The sequence below is a fragment of the Pleurodeles waltl genome, chromosome 5 (assembly GCF_031143425.1).
Source record: "Pleurodeles waltl isolate 20211129_DDA chromosome 5, aPleWal1.hap1.20221129, whole genome shotgun sequence".
Taxonomy (NCBI): Eukaryota; Metazoa; Chordata; class Amphibia; order Caudata; family Salamandridae; genus Pleurodeles; species Pleurodeles waltl.
The window spans coordinates 794348131-794365295 of record NC_090444.1 but is presented as its reverse complement, the minus strand read 5'-3'; the positions used below and the strand labels follow the sequence as shown (position 1 = coordinate 794365295).

The 17165-nt window shown below is 44.0% G+C and overlaps 1 protein-coding gene across 1 annotated transcript in view; it reads right to left on the bottom strand.

Annotated features, from left to right (window-relative positions):
- Window positions 1-1163: 1163 nt before the first annotated feature.
- The window catches only part of TRMT11 (tRNA methyltransferase 11 homolog), a 255548-nt gene continuing 239546 nt past the window's right edge, over window positions 1164-17165 (bottom strand). Inside the window, exon 13 of the mRNA XM_069234817.1 lies at window positions 1164-1707. Within this exon, the coding sequence (XP_069090918.1) occupies window positions 1564-1707 (144 nt within the window). The 3' untranslated portion in view covers window positions 1164-1563. The remainder of the gene's footprint in view (window positions 1708-17165) is intronic.

The window sequence follows — 17165 nt, the reverse complement described above, 5'->3', positions numbered from 1 at the left end:
CATTTCCTGGGCATCTGCCCATCTCCGACTTGCTTGTGACTTTTGGACTTGGTCCCCTTGTTCCACAGGTACCCTAGATTGGAAATCCACAGTTGTTGCATTGCTGGTTTGTGTCTTTCCTGCATTATTCCTCTAACACAACTACTTTGTCCTTAGGGGAACTTTAGTGCACTTTGCACTCACTTTTCAGGATCTTGGGGAGGGTTATTTTTCTAACTCTCACTATTTTCTAATAGTCCCAGCGACCCTCTACAAGGTCACATAGGTTTGGGGTCCATTCGTGGTTCGCATTCCACTTTTGGAGTATATGGTTTGTGTTGCCCCTATCCCTATGTTTCCCCATTGCATCCTATTGTAACTATACATTGTTTGCACTGTTTTCTAAGACTATACTGCATATTTTTTGCTATTGTGTATATATATCTTGTGTATATTTCCTATCCTCTCACTGAGGGTACACTCTAAGATACTTTGGCATATTGTCATAAAAATAAAGTACCTTTATTTTTAGTATAACTGTGTATTGTGTTTTCTTATGATATTGTGCATATGACACTAAGTGGTACTGTAGTAGCTTCACACGTCTCCTAGTTCAGCCTAAGCTGCTCTGCTAAGCTACCATTATCTATCAGCCTAAGCTGCTAGACACCCTATACACTAATAAGGGATAACTGGGCCTGGTGCAAGGTGCAAGTACCCCTTGGTACTCACTACAAGCCAGTCCAGCCTCCTACACTAACCTCATAAAATGATACGGTATTTTCTGTACAAAACAAATGCAGAAAGTTGGCTTGACAAGGAGTCTGGATTCAGGCATGCTAAGTGAAATTCAAAGTACTGATGAGTTTCAGATGCAGACAGGTAATGCGGTTCTAATAGGGTCCCGACAAACCTGTTGCATACCGGCAGGCTTTGCATATTTATCCCAGGGCAAACCAAAGGTAGTTCACAAGGGACAATTGTGCATGTAATCATGTGGTTAGAACACATGGCAAACTAGCCTGGTTTAACGTATATCTACAACAAACGCAAATAAATGAAAGTCATTTCCCAAATGAGCTGGGCTTAGTCGCCATTACACGGGTCCGAACATTCCAGAGGCCTGGCCTCTTAAAAATAAAACAATTATTAAAATTAACAGACACCGCAGTTAAACGCTTAAGTAAAACTCAAGGGATTTATTTACAATAAAATGGATTATAAGCGAGTTTCATTTTTGGTCCAGGTATTTTTAAGAAAGTGGGGCAAATCGTTGAACAAATACTATCTCAATAAAGTAAATGATACCACATTGGGCTGCAAAACCAAACAAACGGAATACAGCTAAATGGGATTATATGCTATTACAATTGAGATGGAAGTACAATTCCTATGCTTCCCTGGTGTATAGTGTGTGTTTGGGACCTCGGAAGCATGCTTTTGATTAGTAACAGTTTCTTTTGGTTTAGTGGTGGCGATTCAAGTGTCGTCTTCCTCGGGCCATACACGATTTCTGACTCCAGCATTCAGTTCAATTACGAAACAGTGTCTTTAGACAATTTTAGAGAATTTATGAAATTCTAGTTATTCATTTGCTTGTGTATGGGTTTCTCTCTCTTCTCTTGCAATCCTCTTTGTTACACCACTGAAATACTTCTCCCGGAATGAGTTGTGACCTTTATATTGCTTGTATTGGTAATCCATGAGATGGGCATACTGGTCATCATCCTGCATGTGATAAAACAAAAATATTACAAACCCAATTTAAAACTAAGCATTTTGCAAAAAAAAATTAAAAAAAATGAATAATAACTGCGGTATTATTCGTTACATAACACAAACAATAGTGAAACTTCAGCACAGGTTCATTTTTTTTTGTAACAACACAAAATATTACTAATCTGTGACACTATAATACTTGAAGTGTAAAAGCTTCAGTAAAAGTGTAACAAATGTTTATTATGTTTGTCACAGGAAGGTCGCACAGAAGAAATACTGACTGAGGAAGAAGGAAGGGCGGGATGGGATGGAGAGTATACGCCCCCAACGTATCTTCCCAAAATATTCACCATGTTTCATTTATGAAATTGTGAAAGCAAACATCTCAAGGACTTAAATAAAAAAAACATATAAATTACTGATGTGTATGGTCCACACTTCCAGACTAAAACCGATCATTTCTATTTTACAATATATGGTGAAGCCAAATTCTCAGTAGGGTCTGGAGTACATGTGGTACCTTGATTCACTTACAATTATCTCATGCAATGTCCTGAAATGAATTCATTGTCTACTAATTTCTTGTTGCCAAAAACTATTTCATTAAATTTTCTGATAAAAGCACACTTTCTGGAAAAAAGAAATCATAGGACTCCGTGTGAGAGCCTCACAAGTCTGCAGTAGAAATCCAAACACTACAGGGGCATTCACCAATTCTTCCAGTGTAGATCGCCAGATACAAATTAACGGTGAGCAGATTTATTCCAGAAAACGTACAGAAATTAACAGGAAGCTACAATGGAATCGACTGATCCCCGCACAAGGCTGCCAACCAGGTAAGCACTCTAATGGAAGATGTAGGCTAAGCGTGTTACTGTATTCCAAATGGCCCAAAAGCAGAGGTTACTTATACTGCCGGATAACAAAACAAACCCCAGGTTGTATAATGATCAATTGTTAACAGATGGAAGTGACTAAACTCAAAAAGTGTAATAAAATAAACGTACACTTGTATGAAAAAAAAAAAAACTGGGGGTACTCAGTGATTATTGGGCACTGACTGCAACAATGAGAGTATTTTGTTGTCGATGTACTGGGGCTTTACATCACCACTGCACCCACAACTGAGTAGAGTACACTCCTTGAGCACTTGTCCTACAAGGTAGCTGACTGGAGGAGTCCAGGACTTACTCAGGGAGGTTGTATGAGGCAGAGACTCAGAAGTTGAGGTGCACCAGTGCATTCTGAGCCCCAGCCCTGATAAGAAAATAAGTTACTTACCTGTAACTGTAGTTCTCCAGTATTGGAATCTTTCATAGATTCACATGCCTGAATCCTTCCCAGTCGTCGAGATGGGAGCCCCCGGTACATCAAAACAGCTATACATATAAGCTACTGCAATGAAAAAAGGCCTAAAGGCTTTCACTTTAGTAGCCTATCCTTATCGCTATGAGTAAAAGGACCAAAGCAAGGCCCAGCCAATCAGGCTTCTCTCCCTCTAGAACCGTCCTGAGAGGAGCTCCCTTCCCTCAGATTTTCTCAAGCACGAGTGTTAGAGTATCTGAAGAAGATAGGAAAAGGTGAGCTTCCCAGGGGAGGAGGGAGGGCCGCACGTTACCCTGAGTAGGTAAAACAAGGAACATGGCAGCCGTAAAGGAAGAAACAATACTATACAATGTGAGCAAATTAAACTGGGCTGGCGCAAAAAAAGTAATAAAAAATTTACAACAGCTCATCGTTACTGGAAAAGATGTTGTAACACCGCTTGTCCTACCGCCATATCACCTTGCTGAGTTTCCTCCAAACAGTAATGTCTTGCGAAGGTATGTACAGACTTCCACGTGGCTGCCCTGCAGATGTCCTGAATGGGCACTCCTGCAAAAAGTGTCATGGATGCAGCCATTTTTCTTGTAGAATGTGCAGGCGCTGGATTCTGCAAGAATTTTCCTGCCACTGTATGACAATAGTTAATAGCAGAGGCTATCCACCTTGCAATTCCCTGTTTAGATTATGCTCGTCCCTTATGCAGAGCACCGAAAGCCAAGAAAAGTTGGTTAGATTGCCTAAACTGTTTAGTTCTGTCCAGATAAAACTTCAGGCACCTCTGAACATACAAAGAATGTAGAGCCTGCTCTGCTGATGTCGATGGATTAGGAAAGTATGTTTTCAGTTGGTTTATATAAAAATCCGACGGGACCTTGAGTATGAATTTTGGTTGTGCTCGCAAAATTACCCTATCCCCTTTTGAATTGTAAGAAAGGATCCTGGATAGTGAATGCCTGTATTTTGCTCACTCTTCTGGCTGAGGTAAGAGCGAGAAGGAGAGAGACCTTCCACGATAGGAACTTCAAGTCCGCTTTGTGGATTGGCTCAAACGGTGGTTTCATTAATTGAGACAAGACCAAATTAAGGCGCCATGATGGAAGTGGAGGCCAAACTGGGGGAAAGGACCTGAATAGACCCTTAAGAAACAGTTTTATGACCCTCGCCGACCACAGAGGAGGCACGTTCTCCCTTCACCTATAATGGGAAATCGCTGCTAGGTGGACCTTTATCGAAGAAATAGCCAAATCCGATCTGGCCAGGAGAAGAAGATAAGGTAGTATCTGCTGCGGTGATGAAGAAAAAGGGATGCACTTGAACCTGTGCACACCAAGAGCAAAATCTCCTCCACTTCAGACGATAACATTTGTTGGTACTCTCAGCTGCAGCTCTGGCGAGGATGGCTCTGCAATCCGAAGGTATATCTAGATGCGCAAACTCATGGTGTTCAGGAGCCAGGCTGTCAAGTGAAGTGAAGCCGGATCTGGGTGGAGAATTTGGCCCTCGTTCATCGTAAGCAGGGAGGGTATAACTGGTAGAGGGGTGCTGCGGTTCTGCAAGAGGTGAAGGAGCTCTGTATACCAAAACTGCCGAGGCCATGCCAGAGCAATCAGAAGGAGCTTGCAGCGCTCGATCTTCGCCAGAACTCTTGGAATCAGGGGAATGGGAGGAAGAGCGTAAGCATAAATTCCTGACCATGCCATGGAAAACGCATTCCCCCAAGAGCCCCAATGCTGATCCCGACTTGTGAAGAAACAGCATTTCTCATTATGCGGGGTGGCGAAGAGATCCAGGTTCAGTTTCCCCCAATCGGGCGAAGACTTGATTCAAGACCCCTTGGTCCAATTCCCATTCGTGGTTGGATGACAGTGATCTGCTCAGGGAATCCGCAAAGATGGTCTGCACGTCTGGGTCATGCTCCACTCGAAGGCTAACCTTGTGGCTGATAGACCATTCCCAAATGCGCTGAGATTCTCTCGATAAGAGTAAAGACCTGGTTCCTCCCTGCTTGTTGATATAATGCGTTGTCGTTGTGTTGTCCGTCCGGATGAGAACTGAGGAACCTCTTATTTTTGGGAGAAAAGCGCAAAGCGCCAGGCAACAGCTTTCAATTCGAGGTAATTGATGTGAAAGGCCTTCTGATGTGGCTTCCATTTGCCCCTGACTCGTAGGTGCTGGAGGAAGGCACCCAATCCCACGAGGGAAGCGTCCGTAGTTATCACCCACGGTGCTCGTTGGGGAAGAAAAGAAAGCCCCTTCGCTAAGTGAGACTCCTGAGTCCACCAAGCTAGAGATGGTATCATGGGCTTCGTTATCCTGATGACATCGTCGAAAGACCCCATAGATTTCGTCCACTGAAGATCTAACTGCTCCTGCAGGGGTCTCATTTTTAGACGACAGAAGGGCACTAGAGGAATGCAAGAAGACATCATCCCTAACAGGGCTTGAAGAGGCGGACTGGAACGTACTTTCTTTTTGGAAAACGCCTCACAAGGGATATAAGTTTTCTCCTTCTGTCCTCTGTAGGGGCTGCATTGTTAGTGGAAGTGTCCAGTATTGCCCCTAAAAAAGTTCTATTCTTTAAGGGTTGGAATGCTGACTTTTCTCGATTGACCGTTAGGCCCAGGCTCGTGAACAACTCGATACAAGCACTCCTGGACTTGCGCGCCTGAGACCTCGATCTGGCTTTGACCAGCCAATCGTCTAGATACAGGAAGACTTGATGGTTCTGCCTTCTGAGAAAAGCTGCGACCGGAGCCAAGCATTTGGTGAAGATCTTGGGGGCCGGCTTCAGGCCAGAGGGTAAGACTTTAAACTGGAAATGGTCTCAGGCTACTGCAAATCTGAGGTACTTTCTGTGGGAAGGGTGAATAGGGATATGGAAGTACGCGTCCTGAAAATCGAGGGTAGCATTGTAATCCCCCGGGTTTAGAAGGAACAGAATGTCTGATAGGGTGATCATACGGAATTATTGTTTTTTGAGGTAAGTGTTGAGATCCCTGAGGTCTAAAATTGGATGCCAACTTTTCTGCTTCTTTCGAACTAGGAAGAATCAGGAGTAGTCTTTCCTCTGTCCTGATATGGAACTCTTTCTATAGCTCCCTTGAGAAGCATGGACTCGACCTCCTGTTTGAGCAGAAGCAAGTGCTTCACCTTTCGAAGAAGGGGAGGCTTCGTAGGAGGGTAGTGCAGGAACTCCAGAGTATGGCCAAACTGAATGAGATTTAGGACCCATTGGTCTGATGTAATCTTCTGCCAATTGTGAAAGTAGAGGGGAAATCCTTCCCCCTAGTCTTGTGTGCAAGGGAAGGTTCATAGCCGGAGACGATAGCAAGTCATTGTCTACGGCCTGTATCTTTTGGTTGTCTTCCGGCCTTTCCTCTCTCAGAATCTCTCGAATAAGCTGCCTGCGGAGGCATTCTCTGTTGAAACTGAGGGTGAAAGGAATGGGATGCCGCAGAGACTGAGGGGTATCTATACTACTGAAAAACTGTTCTATACGATGAGTAGCCTCGGCCTCTAGCTCCTCGAAAAGGCTGTCTTTGAAAATGCAGGGTGCCAAGGGATCTGGCCGTGTCAGTGTCTGTCTTGATTGACTGAAGCGCATCATCAATGTGCTTCCCGAATAGGGCTTCACCATCAAAAGGGAGGTCTAGAATTTTGCTTTGGACTTTGAGTCTAAACGAAGTCGCTCGGAGCCAACCCTGCCTTCTGAGAACCGCGGAACCCGACATCTGACGGAAAGCCATGGTGGCGATGTCCATAGCACAGTTAATGATTTCTGCAGAAAACCTCTCCCCTTCTTGCAAGACTTTTCTGGCTTCTAATTTAGAATCTTCTGGCAGTTGATCCAACTAGGGCGCAATGTCAGCCCATAGCGGTCTATCATATCTGTTTATGATAGCCAAAGAGTTATAAGCTCTTATAATAAGCAAAGCCATTAAAGATAAGCGTTTTCCTATATTATCTAACCTCCCACCCTCCTTTTCCGGTGGGGCAGAGATTGGTGCTGAGGGGTTCCTAGATCTTCGCTGTGCCGCCTGGGCAATAACTGAGTCGGTCTGGGATGGCCTGTGTGGCAGGCCGGAGAGTCTTCAGGCGCCTTATACTTTTTGTCGAGGCAAGGTAGAACCGGGGTGACCGTGGCCGGGTTCATCATTACTTTTATGCCCTCATTCCAGATATAGTCCACAATTGGCATAGATTTTACACTCTTTTGAAATGGTTCTTTGAAATCATACAAAAAACAGTCCATCTGCTTCGTGGGCATGGGCAACTAAAACCTCTTCGCAGCTCTTTCAAGCAAGTTGTGGAAACCGCCGATGTCACCAGGAGGGGAAACCACAGGAACCGGAGAGGGCGAGGACGGAGTAGGAATTTGATAGTCGTCCCACTCTGGTATTGCATCCGGTAATTCTCCCTCCTCTCTGTTATCATCATCAGAAGAGGACAAATCCTGTGTAGGGTTGGAAATTGGTGTCTGTGGTGGCACATGCAACGGCTGGACCCCTGGATGGACCGGAGTAGAAGGCACAGAGGGCACGACAGAAGGCTGATGAACTTCCAAGCTAGCTGGTGGAAACCGCCTTCAGTAGTCATCCAACATGAGTTGCAGATCAGCTATGAGCGATCCTGGCAAAGAAACCATCTGCTCCTGATAGGGATACTGGTGTGCTTGCGGATAATAACAGTGCAGATCATGCTGAGTGTCTTCCTCTAGATCCTGGCACTTGACATGTAGTTCTGATGGGCTGAGCAACCCCAAAAGGCCCTTCATCATCTGAATCCTCTTGTTGTAGTAAATGCGTAGGTACCAAGGCTGAAACCCTACTTGGAGATGTCACCAATGGCGAAAGGAAATCAGACTTCCTATGTGCTTTAACCCTCGTCGACGGCAACGCGGATGGCATCGTCAACGGGAATGTAGCTGGCAACGTCGTCAGCATCACCGAAGGCATCGTCGACGGTATCGTCGACGACAGCGCCGACGGAGTCTTCGACGGAGATATCACTGGAGACGGTCTCACCGGCGGTAGCATCGATGAAGGAGGCGATGGGCGAAGCAACCATAAACGCCATTGACGAGGACGCCCTCGAGACGATCGTCGATGAGGAAGACGCCGCTGTAGACACTGTAGATGTTTTAGCAGTCAACGACTAAGCTGTAAAGACACCTTTAGACACCGCCGTTGTGTGGTGTCGTCGTCGTAGATTTTTCAGATGGCCTCTTCAAAACATATTTCGCCACAGGAGGTTCCGTTGGAGGCTCAGAAAAGACTCTTTTGCTGCACTCTAAAAAGACAGATCTTTCTTTAGAGCGTCTTTTAGAAGAAATAGAATTTCTGTGAGGAGAACTGGAAGGACTTGCAGCTTTAGAGGACACCCGTTTGGTCTTTTTATGAGCCTTTTTTGGAAGGTTCTCTGAGTGGGGTTGAGGAGATCTGCCTCTTTTCTGTGGTTTTCTGGAGGAAGTTGTAGATTCCTCACTGTCAGAACCAGACACTGGATTAGATCTGGACTTCAACTTCTGGAGCCAAATTAGTAGCCTACCCTCCCTGTCTTTGAGGGTTTTGTTAAAAAGGGTCCTGCAAACCTTCCAGTCTTTGGCCACATGGTCAGGGTAGAGGCAATAAATACAGTCCTTGTGTGGGTGCTCAAAGTGAAGTATTTTCTTCCCACAGGTCTTACAGGCTCTGAAAAGGCTTTACTTTTCTTTATCAGACATGGTGAATTTTCCTCAAAATAGAGTTCCCTTAAGTAAAGTAAGAAGATGACACCTTACTTGCTGTAGGAAATCCTTTTTCTGAAGAAGAATAGTAGAAATGAACTTCTCTGAAGTGTTGAGTGAGCAGAGCTCAATGGAGACTCCCTAGCACGACGTGAGGTAGAAAATCTGAGGGAAGGGAGCTCCTCTCAGGGGGGTTCTAGAGGGAGGGGAAGCCTGATCGGCTAAGCCTTGCTTTGGTCCTTTTACTCATAGTGATAAGGATAGGCTACTAAAGTGAAAGACTTTAGGCCTTTTTTCATTGCAGTACCTTATATCTATGGCTGTTTTGATGTACTGGGGGCTCCCATCTCGACGACGGGGAAGGATTCAAGCATGTGAATCTATGAAAGTTCCAATACTGGAGTAACTTTGGCTTGGTATTGCACAGCCACATACCTCCGGTCCCGAAGAGGTGGGGCCATGAGGGTAAAGTTCAGTAAAGGTGCATTCAGACCTGCTGCAGGAGGGAAATCTTTGTTGTTGGACCTTCCTTAGGCTCTGCCGCAAATTCAACAACCAAACAAGAGCCCACCGTTCACCACAACAGTGATCCTAGTTGAGGGTCTGCAACAAGAAACCACTGAATGTGTTTGCATTTTACTAGCAGCAGGCTGTCACAGGTGCTTCTTCTGATAAACCTGTCAGAAGAAGTTTCACTTCCACAGCGCAGAGCCATCAGAGGCCATTCTTTGTAAGTCTAGCTTCTGCAGTGATGGTTCTTCATCTCATGGCAGCTCTCACTTTATGAGACGGAGACAGCCTGGGTGCTCACAAGCAAGCACAAATTTGGTGAGCGAGTCACTTGACTGTGGGCCATGCTGCGAAGAACCATGGTGACACAGAGTTACCACACAGCCTAGCAGTGCAGATCCTTCATTGAGTTACAGTTGAACATCGGTCCATTCGTTCTCCACAGCTCCTAGAAGCCCTACTCCTTTTGACATCCTTTCCTTCACGTAGGAATCTCTCCATAACCTCTCTTTCAGCAGTCATTGGGCTTCTTCCTTCTTGGTGGATGTAAAGCAGCTACCTAAGCATGATGTAAAACTTCAAGGTTCCAGTTTCTGTACTTGGTAAGGGAAGTGTGCAGCCAATTACCCCAATGCTCAAAGCCCTATCTATACTGGTATGGAAGCCTTGCACTGGTTGAAGAAAAAGTAAGGTACAAAGGCTGGAGGTCTGTGCTCCATGGAATATCAAATTTGTAGACAGAGTTTGTTTGTATATTCTATAAATCTAGAGCAGGGCTCAGTTTCAGCAGTTCCTGTGGAATGTGTATCCCTTCCAGATTGGAAACGTGAGAGCTTTTATTCACTGATGTCAGCAGGAAGGAGGGGTGGAACTGGGAACTTCCTGACCGGGGAACCCAAACAGAAAGCACAAAAGGAGAGACCACGCCACACAACTACCTCTCAAACTGTTGAAAATACATCTGGTGGAGAATGAAGCACAGAGGGGGCAAGAGCTATCTGCACTTCACAGGAGCCCTCTGTCTCCTATAACTCCACACCATTCAGTTTGGTACAGTCCCAAGGACTCCAGGAAGGCTTTAGAGAAGCTGTGCAATTTATAAGATCTCTCCAACCTCCAGTTTTGGTATAAGCATTCACAGAACATTGAAATTGCTACAAGAGCCATCCATGGCATTTATGCTGCTCTATCATCCTGTCACACACACATAGTTACTAAAAGTACATGCAACATTCATCTCCCATATGGATGCTGCAAAGCAGACAGCTTTGCGGGACGGCAGAGGACATACAATGGTGATATACACAAATACAAAGACCTGTCCTGCATACACAATTACTGCCTCCACAGTCAGTCCTCTGCAGTCTGCTGAGCTGAAATCAATCATGCTTGCTATGGGTGGCGCAGATGGTACATCCCTCTAGACCAGAGATTTCAACTCATCACATCCTGTGGCACAGTGGGCCCTCAATGTATGTGCGTGACTTTTGTGTGTCCTAAGGCCAAAAATGAAAAATAACCAGAAATTTGTCATGTTTATCTCAAGGCAGGATATCTAGGTCATTACAGAGGACCTTTACAGTGCGACAAGATGTCTTCCCTCAAAAGATATGATTGCCTGGGATATAATCTAGTACTGGAGAAGCCTGATCATTGGATTATGAAAACTAGGGAAATGTACATCTGATTTCATATGCTCTAGCACTGACTTATGCTCCACAGTAAAGTCGAACCCCTGAAAACAAAGCAACCACCATAGCAGCTTAATAGCCAACTGCCACATGAGGGGTACATGGTACAGTACAAGTAAGGCCTAAACTAGGCTAGCAAGGGTGGTTCTGTGGCTTAGTAAACTCATCCATACACTGCAGAGATTCGAGTTTGCCCTCATTTATCATTCTGCTAAAAATAGCTGCATTATACTTAACAATAAATATCCATTGTCTGTCACTAGTACCAACAGACCCTTGGGGGAGGGGTGATGTGTGGTGTACAAATAATCTTGTAATGCTATTCTAAAACACTAACTTTTACTTAGCCTCCTCACATTTATACTCCTAATCCCCACAAACTTTGTTTTTTAGTCTCCTGTTGGTGAAACCATACCAACAGTCCTATGAGCAAATTCATGCTGCTGCACATAAAGGTCTTGTGTTTCTGACTTAGTGTCAGTTTCACTTTTTGTATAGACAAAGTTCCTTTACATATAGTAACTCCTATGTAGCGTTAACCTTACTACAGTGTGAGTCGTGCTTTATATAAAAACATACTGCCTACTTTTGTACACATACAGACATCTGAAAATATTTGTTTTGTGTCACTAGTCAGCAAGCTATTGGCCAAAACATGGATGACAAATTAGTATGCGTTCATCAATGGAACTGTACTGTCTTGGTCTCTAAAAATCACATCCTACGCAGATTGGCGAGAGATTAACGCCCCTCTGTTAAACAAACACATTCTCATACAAGCGGTAAATAGAGAGAATACTTGTAAATTAAGTAGTGAATGCAGTCTTGCAGTTTTTTCCTTAACTCAATCTTGAGGGAAGTAAAACTTAAATGTATCAACACCAAAGGCCAAGTTGTACAGGGCAAGCTTCTGTTTTTGGTTTAATATCCAGACCAATCTATGGCCCCACTAGAATAACCAGATACCACAACAACATTCCGACTTTTCACTTTCTTTCTATTAGAATGTGCATTCGGTTTGCGTGTTACAGCTAAAAAAGTCTGTTTGCCAAATTGGTGAAATGCCATTTTCACAGTACTGTACTGTGTTGCCTTGGTCTGTGATTTCTTCAACTGGGGTTCAATTTAATCAAAAGAAGATCCAAGGCATTCTTTATGGTCCATCGCTGCCTAGTTAAGTCACTGAATTGGTTTAGGGCTTTATAAACTTCTGTTGTGTTTGCAACATACATTTTGTTTTACTTGTAAGCTCCCATCACAAGATACTTGTAGAGGGAGGTCCTCCTTTTGAATGTGCCTCTGAGGCTGAAACACCTATTAGCATAGCTTCAAGACTGGTAATGTGCCATTCCAATTTTGATCAACCCAAACATTGTGGAGGTCTCAAATATTAAACTAGAACATATTGTCCAGAACGTCAAAACTGTCATGGCACAAATGCATCCTGTGCCTTAATTAGCATGTAAAGAGCTTTACTTGAGTGGAGATAAAAAGCAGTTACTGACCAAGTGCCTGTCCAAGGAATAGCACAGGTATTTAATCTGAGCTCAATATTTTATGACTATCAAAAACACTCACTGTAACCCGACCCCTGACTACCATTACCACCATTACATTAGGAAATAACATCAAAGGGCAGGGGTGAAAAAGAGAGGGACAAGGCGGCAGTGCTTTCTTTGCCACCTGAGCACTTTCATCCCTACTCTTACATCCTGGAAAAAGAAATACTCCTGGCCAAGATAACCATCATCTTAACTTCAACAGGGAGTTATGCTTGAGAATAACTGTTGTTGGAAAATGGGTTATTGGTAAGGGCAGGTAGGTACCTACACTTAGCAATAGGCCACCAACCTCCACTAAGGTCCAGTTAGGTCTCAGTAAATTAACCCCAGCTCAACCCTTGGTAGCTTGGCAACGAGCGTCAAGGCTTAACTTAGGAGACAGAGTGTAAAGCATTCAAATATCACAAAACAGTAATTAAATAAAACACAGGAAACAGTTTAAAAATCCAAAACCAATTTGAAAAAATAGAATATATTTTTATCTTTAAAATGACACCAAAACGAATAAAATCGGATAAGGGGAACCGGAGATATTAATTTTTAAAGAATTATTATTTTTTTAGCGCCTAGAAACAAAAAGCGCCAATCGGGTCATCTGGTTGCACCTTGACCGGGGCAAAGTCAAAGTTTAAGGCCGACCGCGATGGAGCCCTGCTCGGCTACAGGCTGCGGGAGGCCTCGGTTAAAAGTTTACCTTCACACTTAGTCTTTTTTCGAAGATTTTCTGCAGCGGGACGAACCTGCCAGTCCAATCCGACCTCCTGGAGCCCTTCTCCGGATACGCGATGCTGGAATCCTCGGTGGAGATTTTTACCTTCGTACTTAGTCGTTTTTTCGAGGTGAAAATCCTTCGACCGGGGTAAACCTGGATCTTGATCCGACGTCCATGGAGCCCTCCTCGGATACGCTGGCTGGGAGGTCCCGGTCAACTTTTTACCTTGGGACTTAGTCTCTTTTTCAGAGATTTTTCTTTACCGGGACGAACCAGCAAATCAGGCCGGGTCGCGGTTGAGGCAAGCCGGCTAGAGTTGCCACGGCGGGTCGGTCCCTCTATGGAGCTTTTTTTCAAAAGTTGTCCAAACTTCTCCAATCTTCTGGGGCTTCTCCCAGATGTCCTTTTAAGGTTCTTTTGAGGTCCACAGCTCACCCCAAGGGTCCAGAAGTTCTGAGATGGTCCTTGGGGGGTGCGGACTACAACTCCCAGAATGCACCTGGCGCAAACTCCTTTTTGGCCACTGGACAGTGGTCAGCTGGTCGCTTTCTTCAGGAGTTGGTGCAGGGGACTCTGGTTAGCAATTTTTCACCTGTAGCAAACAGGGAGTCCCTCCTTGAACCAGTTGAAGCCAGGCAAAGTCCTTCTTGTGGTGAAGCCCAAGTGTGCAGCTGGTGCAGTCCTTCTGAGTGCAGGTTCCAGGTGCAGGCCAGGGGTCCAGCAGGACAGTCCTTCTTCTTCTGTTGTTCTTCCTTGTTGGATGTGGTAGGGAACTGAGGTGTGGGTGCAGGTCTGTCAGTTTTATCCTTGCTCCTGGGTGAAAAGCAGGGGGGTCCTGGTTCTCCAATCAGGTGCAGGATCCTTCCCCCTGTGATGACCACTTCCTGGGAAGTGTGGCAAAAATCAATCCCAGGAGGCAACATTCTCTAAAAATCCATCATGGCTGAATCTGATTTTTGGAGGTTACATCTGGCTGAGCCCAACCACTGGTGTGGCTAAAAATCATAAACACACCCCTCTCCTGCCCTCTCCTAATCTAATCAAGGGGGCACCTAGTTGTCTGGGGTTGCAGGATGTGGGGGTGTTGCTGGTTGCTCCAAATGTCCTTCTCTGCCTTTGAAGGCCAGTTTGGCAGCCCTCCCCCTTCCTGCCTTACCATCTGCTGAGGGGAGATTCCCTCCCACAGGCACATTCCTTTGTGTGAAGCCAGGCCACTTCACACCTCATCAAGGCAGCTTGGCCAAGCTGCTCAAGACTGGCCAATCAGAGCACAGCAGCAAAAACAATGCAGAACTGAAACTGGCAACTTTTCAGGTAAAGTTTAAAACTCTTTACCTGAACAAGTTATATTAAATCCAACAACTGGAAGTTGTGGGATTTATTACAACGATTAATTTGATACCAAACTCTTGGTAAGCATCATTTAAGGAGACTTTAAAAATTAAAATAAAGTCTCCCCATTCTAGCCTATGAAGGCCATTTACTACAATGAGGGAAAAACTAATTTGGCTGTTTTTACTTCACCAGGGCTTATAAAACTATTTTTATAAAGTCCCTGCTTATAGTTACATGGCACCCAGCCCTAGGGGCACATAGGGCACACCTTAGGGGTGACTTATATGTAAAAATAAGGTAGTTTAAGACTTTGGAACTACTTTTAATTCCAAAGTCGAATTTGCATATAACTTTAATTTAAAAGCAGCCAGCAAGGCAGGGCTGCCTTTAAAATGACACTGAGACCTCAGCAGTGCACCTATGGGTGCACCACCTATGCTGAGGTCCCTAAACCTACATGCCCTACCATATACTAGGGACTTATAGGTAGGTTAACTTAGGCAATTATAAGTAGCCTAATTTGCATATCCATTTTACACAGAGCACAGGCCCTGGGACTGGTTAGCAGTACCCAGGGCACCATCAGAGTCAGGAAAACACCAGCAAAAAGTGGAAAATGGGGGCAAAAAGTTAGGGGGCGTCTGCAATCAGCCCTGTTTTCTCACAACTGTTTTTTGTTCAAATAAAACCCTCTGGTCCACTTACTGAAATATGTGCCCTGGTCTGTAAAGATTGTATTATGGTTACCCTTCCAGTTCAAACTAACACTCCCAAGTAACATTGCTGGAAAATCTCTTCACCAGACCACTCCAGGGAGAAGTAAGCTAAAGCTTTACCATTCGGTCAGAATCTCAGTACTACACTGAAGGCATGAGAGGAACACTAAGTATTTGTGTTGTGTTTACTCCTGGGAAAAGTCATTGGTATCAACCTTCTACAAAGAGTGTGATCACAACATGAAAATACTGAGATACAAGTCAAACGTTACAGCATGAATGATGTCTGTCTTTTTTCCTGAAATGCAGCACCAGATGAAATTTCAAACATTCAAACAGATCATAAGGGGGACCAGGTAGCCCTGTTGCAGTGCTCTTTTTGTATCATGAGTGTGCATCAATCACCTAGACCTGGCATCAAACTACATAATGATCCAATCCTTGGCCTCTCTGCAGACAGCACCAAGCGATAGTCACTTATGTGGCAATTGTAATTACGGCGTGTGAAGAAGGTGTGCACAACTGCTGAAACACTCCCAGTGATACAGGAAAATAAGACAGAAAGACGGAAAGAGTGCAGTGAACGTGAGGATGATGTAAGGCGGTATAAGCAGAGACTGGCGCAAGGCAGTATATGCAGGTGGTAGTGTGAATAGACTGCTGAAAAGAAAGGAGATGAAGTGTGGAGAATGCAGAGAGAGGGACAGCAGAAACGACTCGTGGGGAGGAAAAGGGGGTAAATGACTCACATGACCAGACTTTACAGAGGAAATTGATGTGAAGGGGAGAATGAGTGCGAGTGTGGCACTCACCAAGACCACCTCCCCTTACAGAGCTCTTTGTAATGCTCAATTCAAAGCCCCCCATATTGTCACAATATCATTACTGTTACTCATTTATTAGACACTGAATAAATACATCTTTTAGAAAAAGCCTGGCAATTTCAATAGGAACACAAATGACTCAGCACACAATTCTGTATCACAGTAATAGGTTGAAAATACCCCTTGTCATTTAAATACAATACTATGAAAGCCTTCACATAACAACATGACTCTTCCACGTAATGATTTAAAAAAATCTTATGCTTTATTCATCTCCTCCATCAAACAACTTCCTTAGACTGTAGCATTGGAGATTAATACGAATAATGAATTCCATCATTTCCTGTAAAGTGCGGTTGTGGAGATAGATTTTTAGCAGTTAGGACGCTACTGTCAGATGGGTGATAGTAAACTATCAGGTGAAAATATTGACGAGGCCTTGTCAGGTGTGTATTAGATTTGTGTATTTGGTGGTGCAATAAAGGCGGCCTTCTGATTACCCTACGTGTGTAATTATGAGGATTTGAAATAGCTGAAAACAGCCTAGGATTTAGTCAGATAAATTAGCTAATTATTAGATTACCTGTTACTCATCATTTATTATTCATCATTTACGACTTATTTGTAATTTATCATTTATTACTTATGGATCTATCACTCTTTAATAGTTGAGTGTTGCAGCAACTTTTTCTGGTGCCAATTTGGGTTATCACTAACTGGATGACAAATACAGGGTTCCAGGTGGAATGTGAGCTTTATTGTGATAGGTGCGATATATAATTGTCTAACTATAAAATGTAAATCACTGAAGTGATTTGGTGCTTAAATCGATGACTAATATAGGGTTCCATCAGGAAATGGAGATTTATTGTGATAGATTAAATATATAATTGCCTAACTGGAAATGTTATGTTCCACGCGCATTACTTATACATGATAAGATGGTGACCGCGGGCTAATGCAGATGACTTGGATATTCATACTGCTTATGTGTTTTACTTGTTGTTGAATCCTTGATCATTAGGCATTATTACTGGACGCAAATACTAAATTTATGGCCTAACTT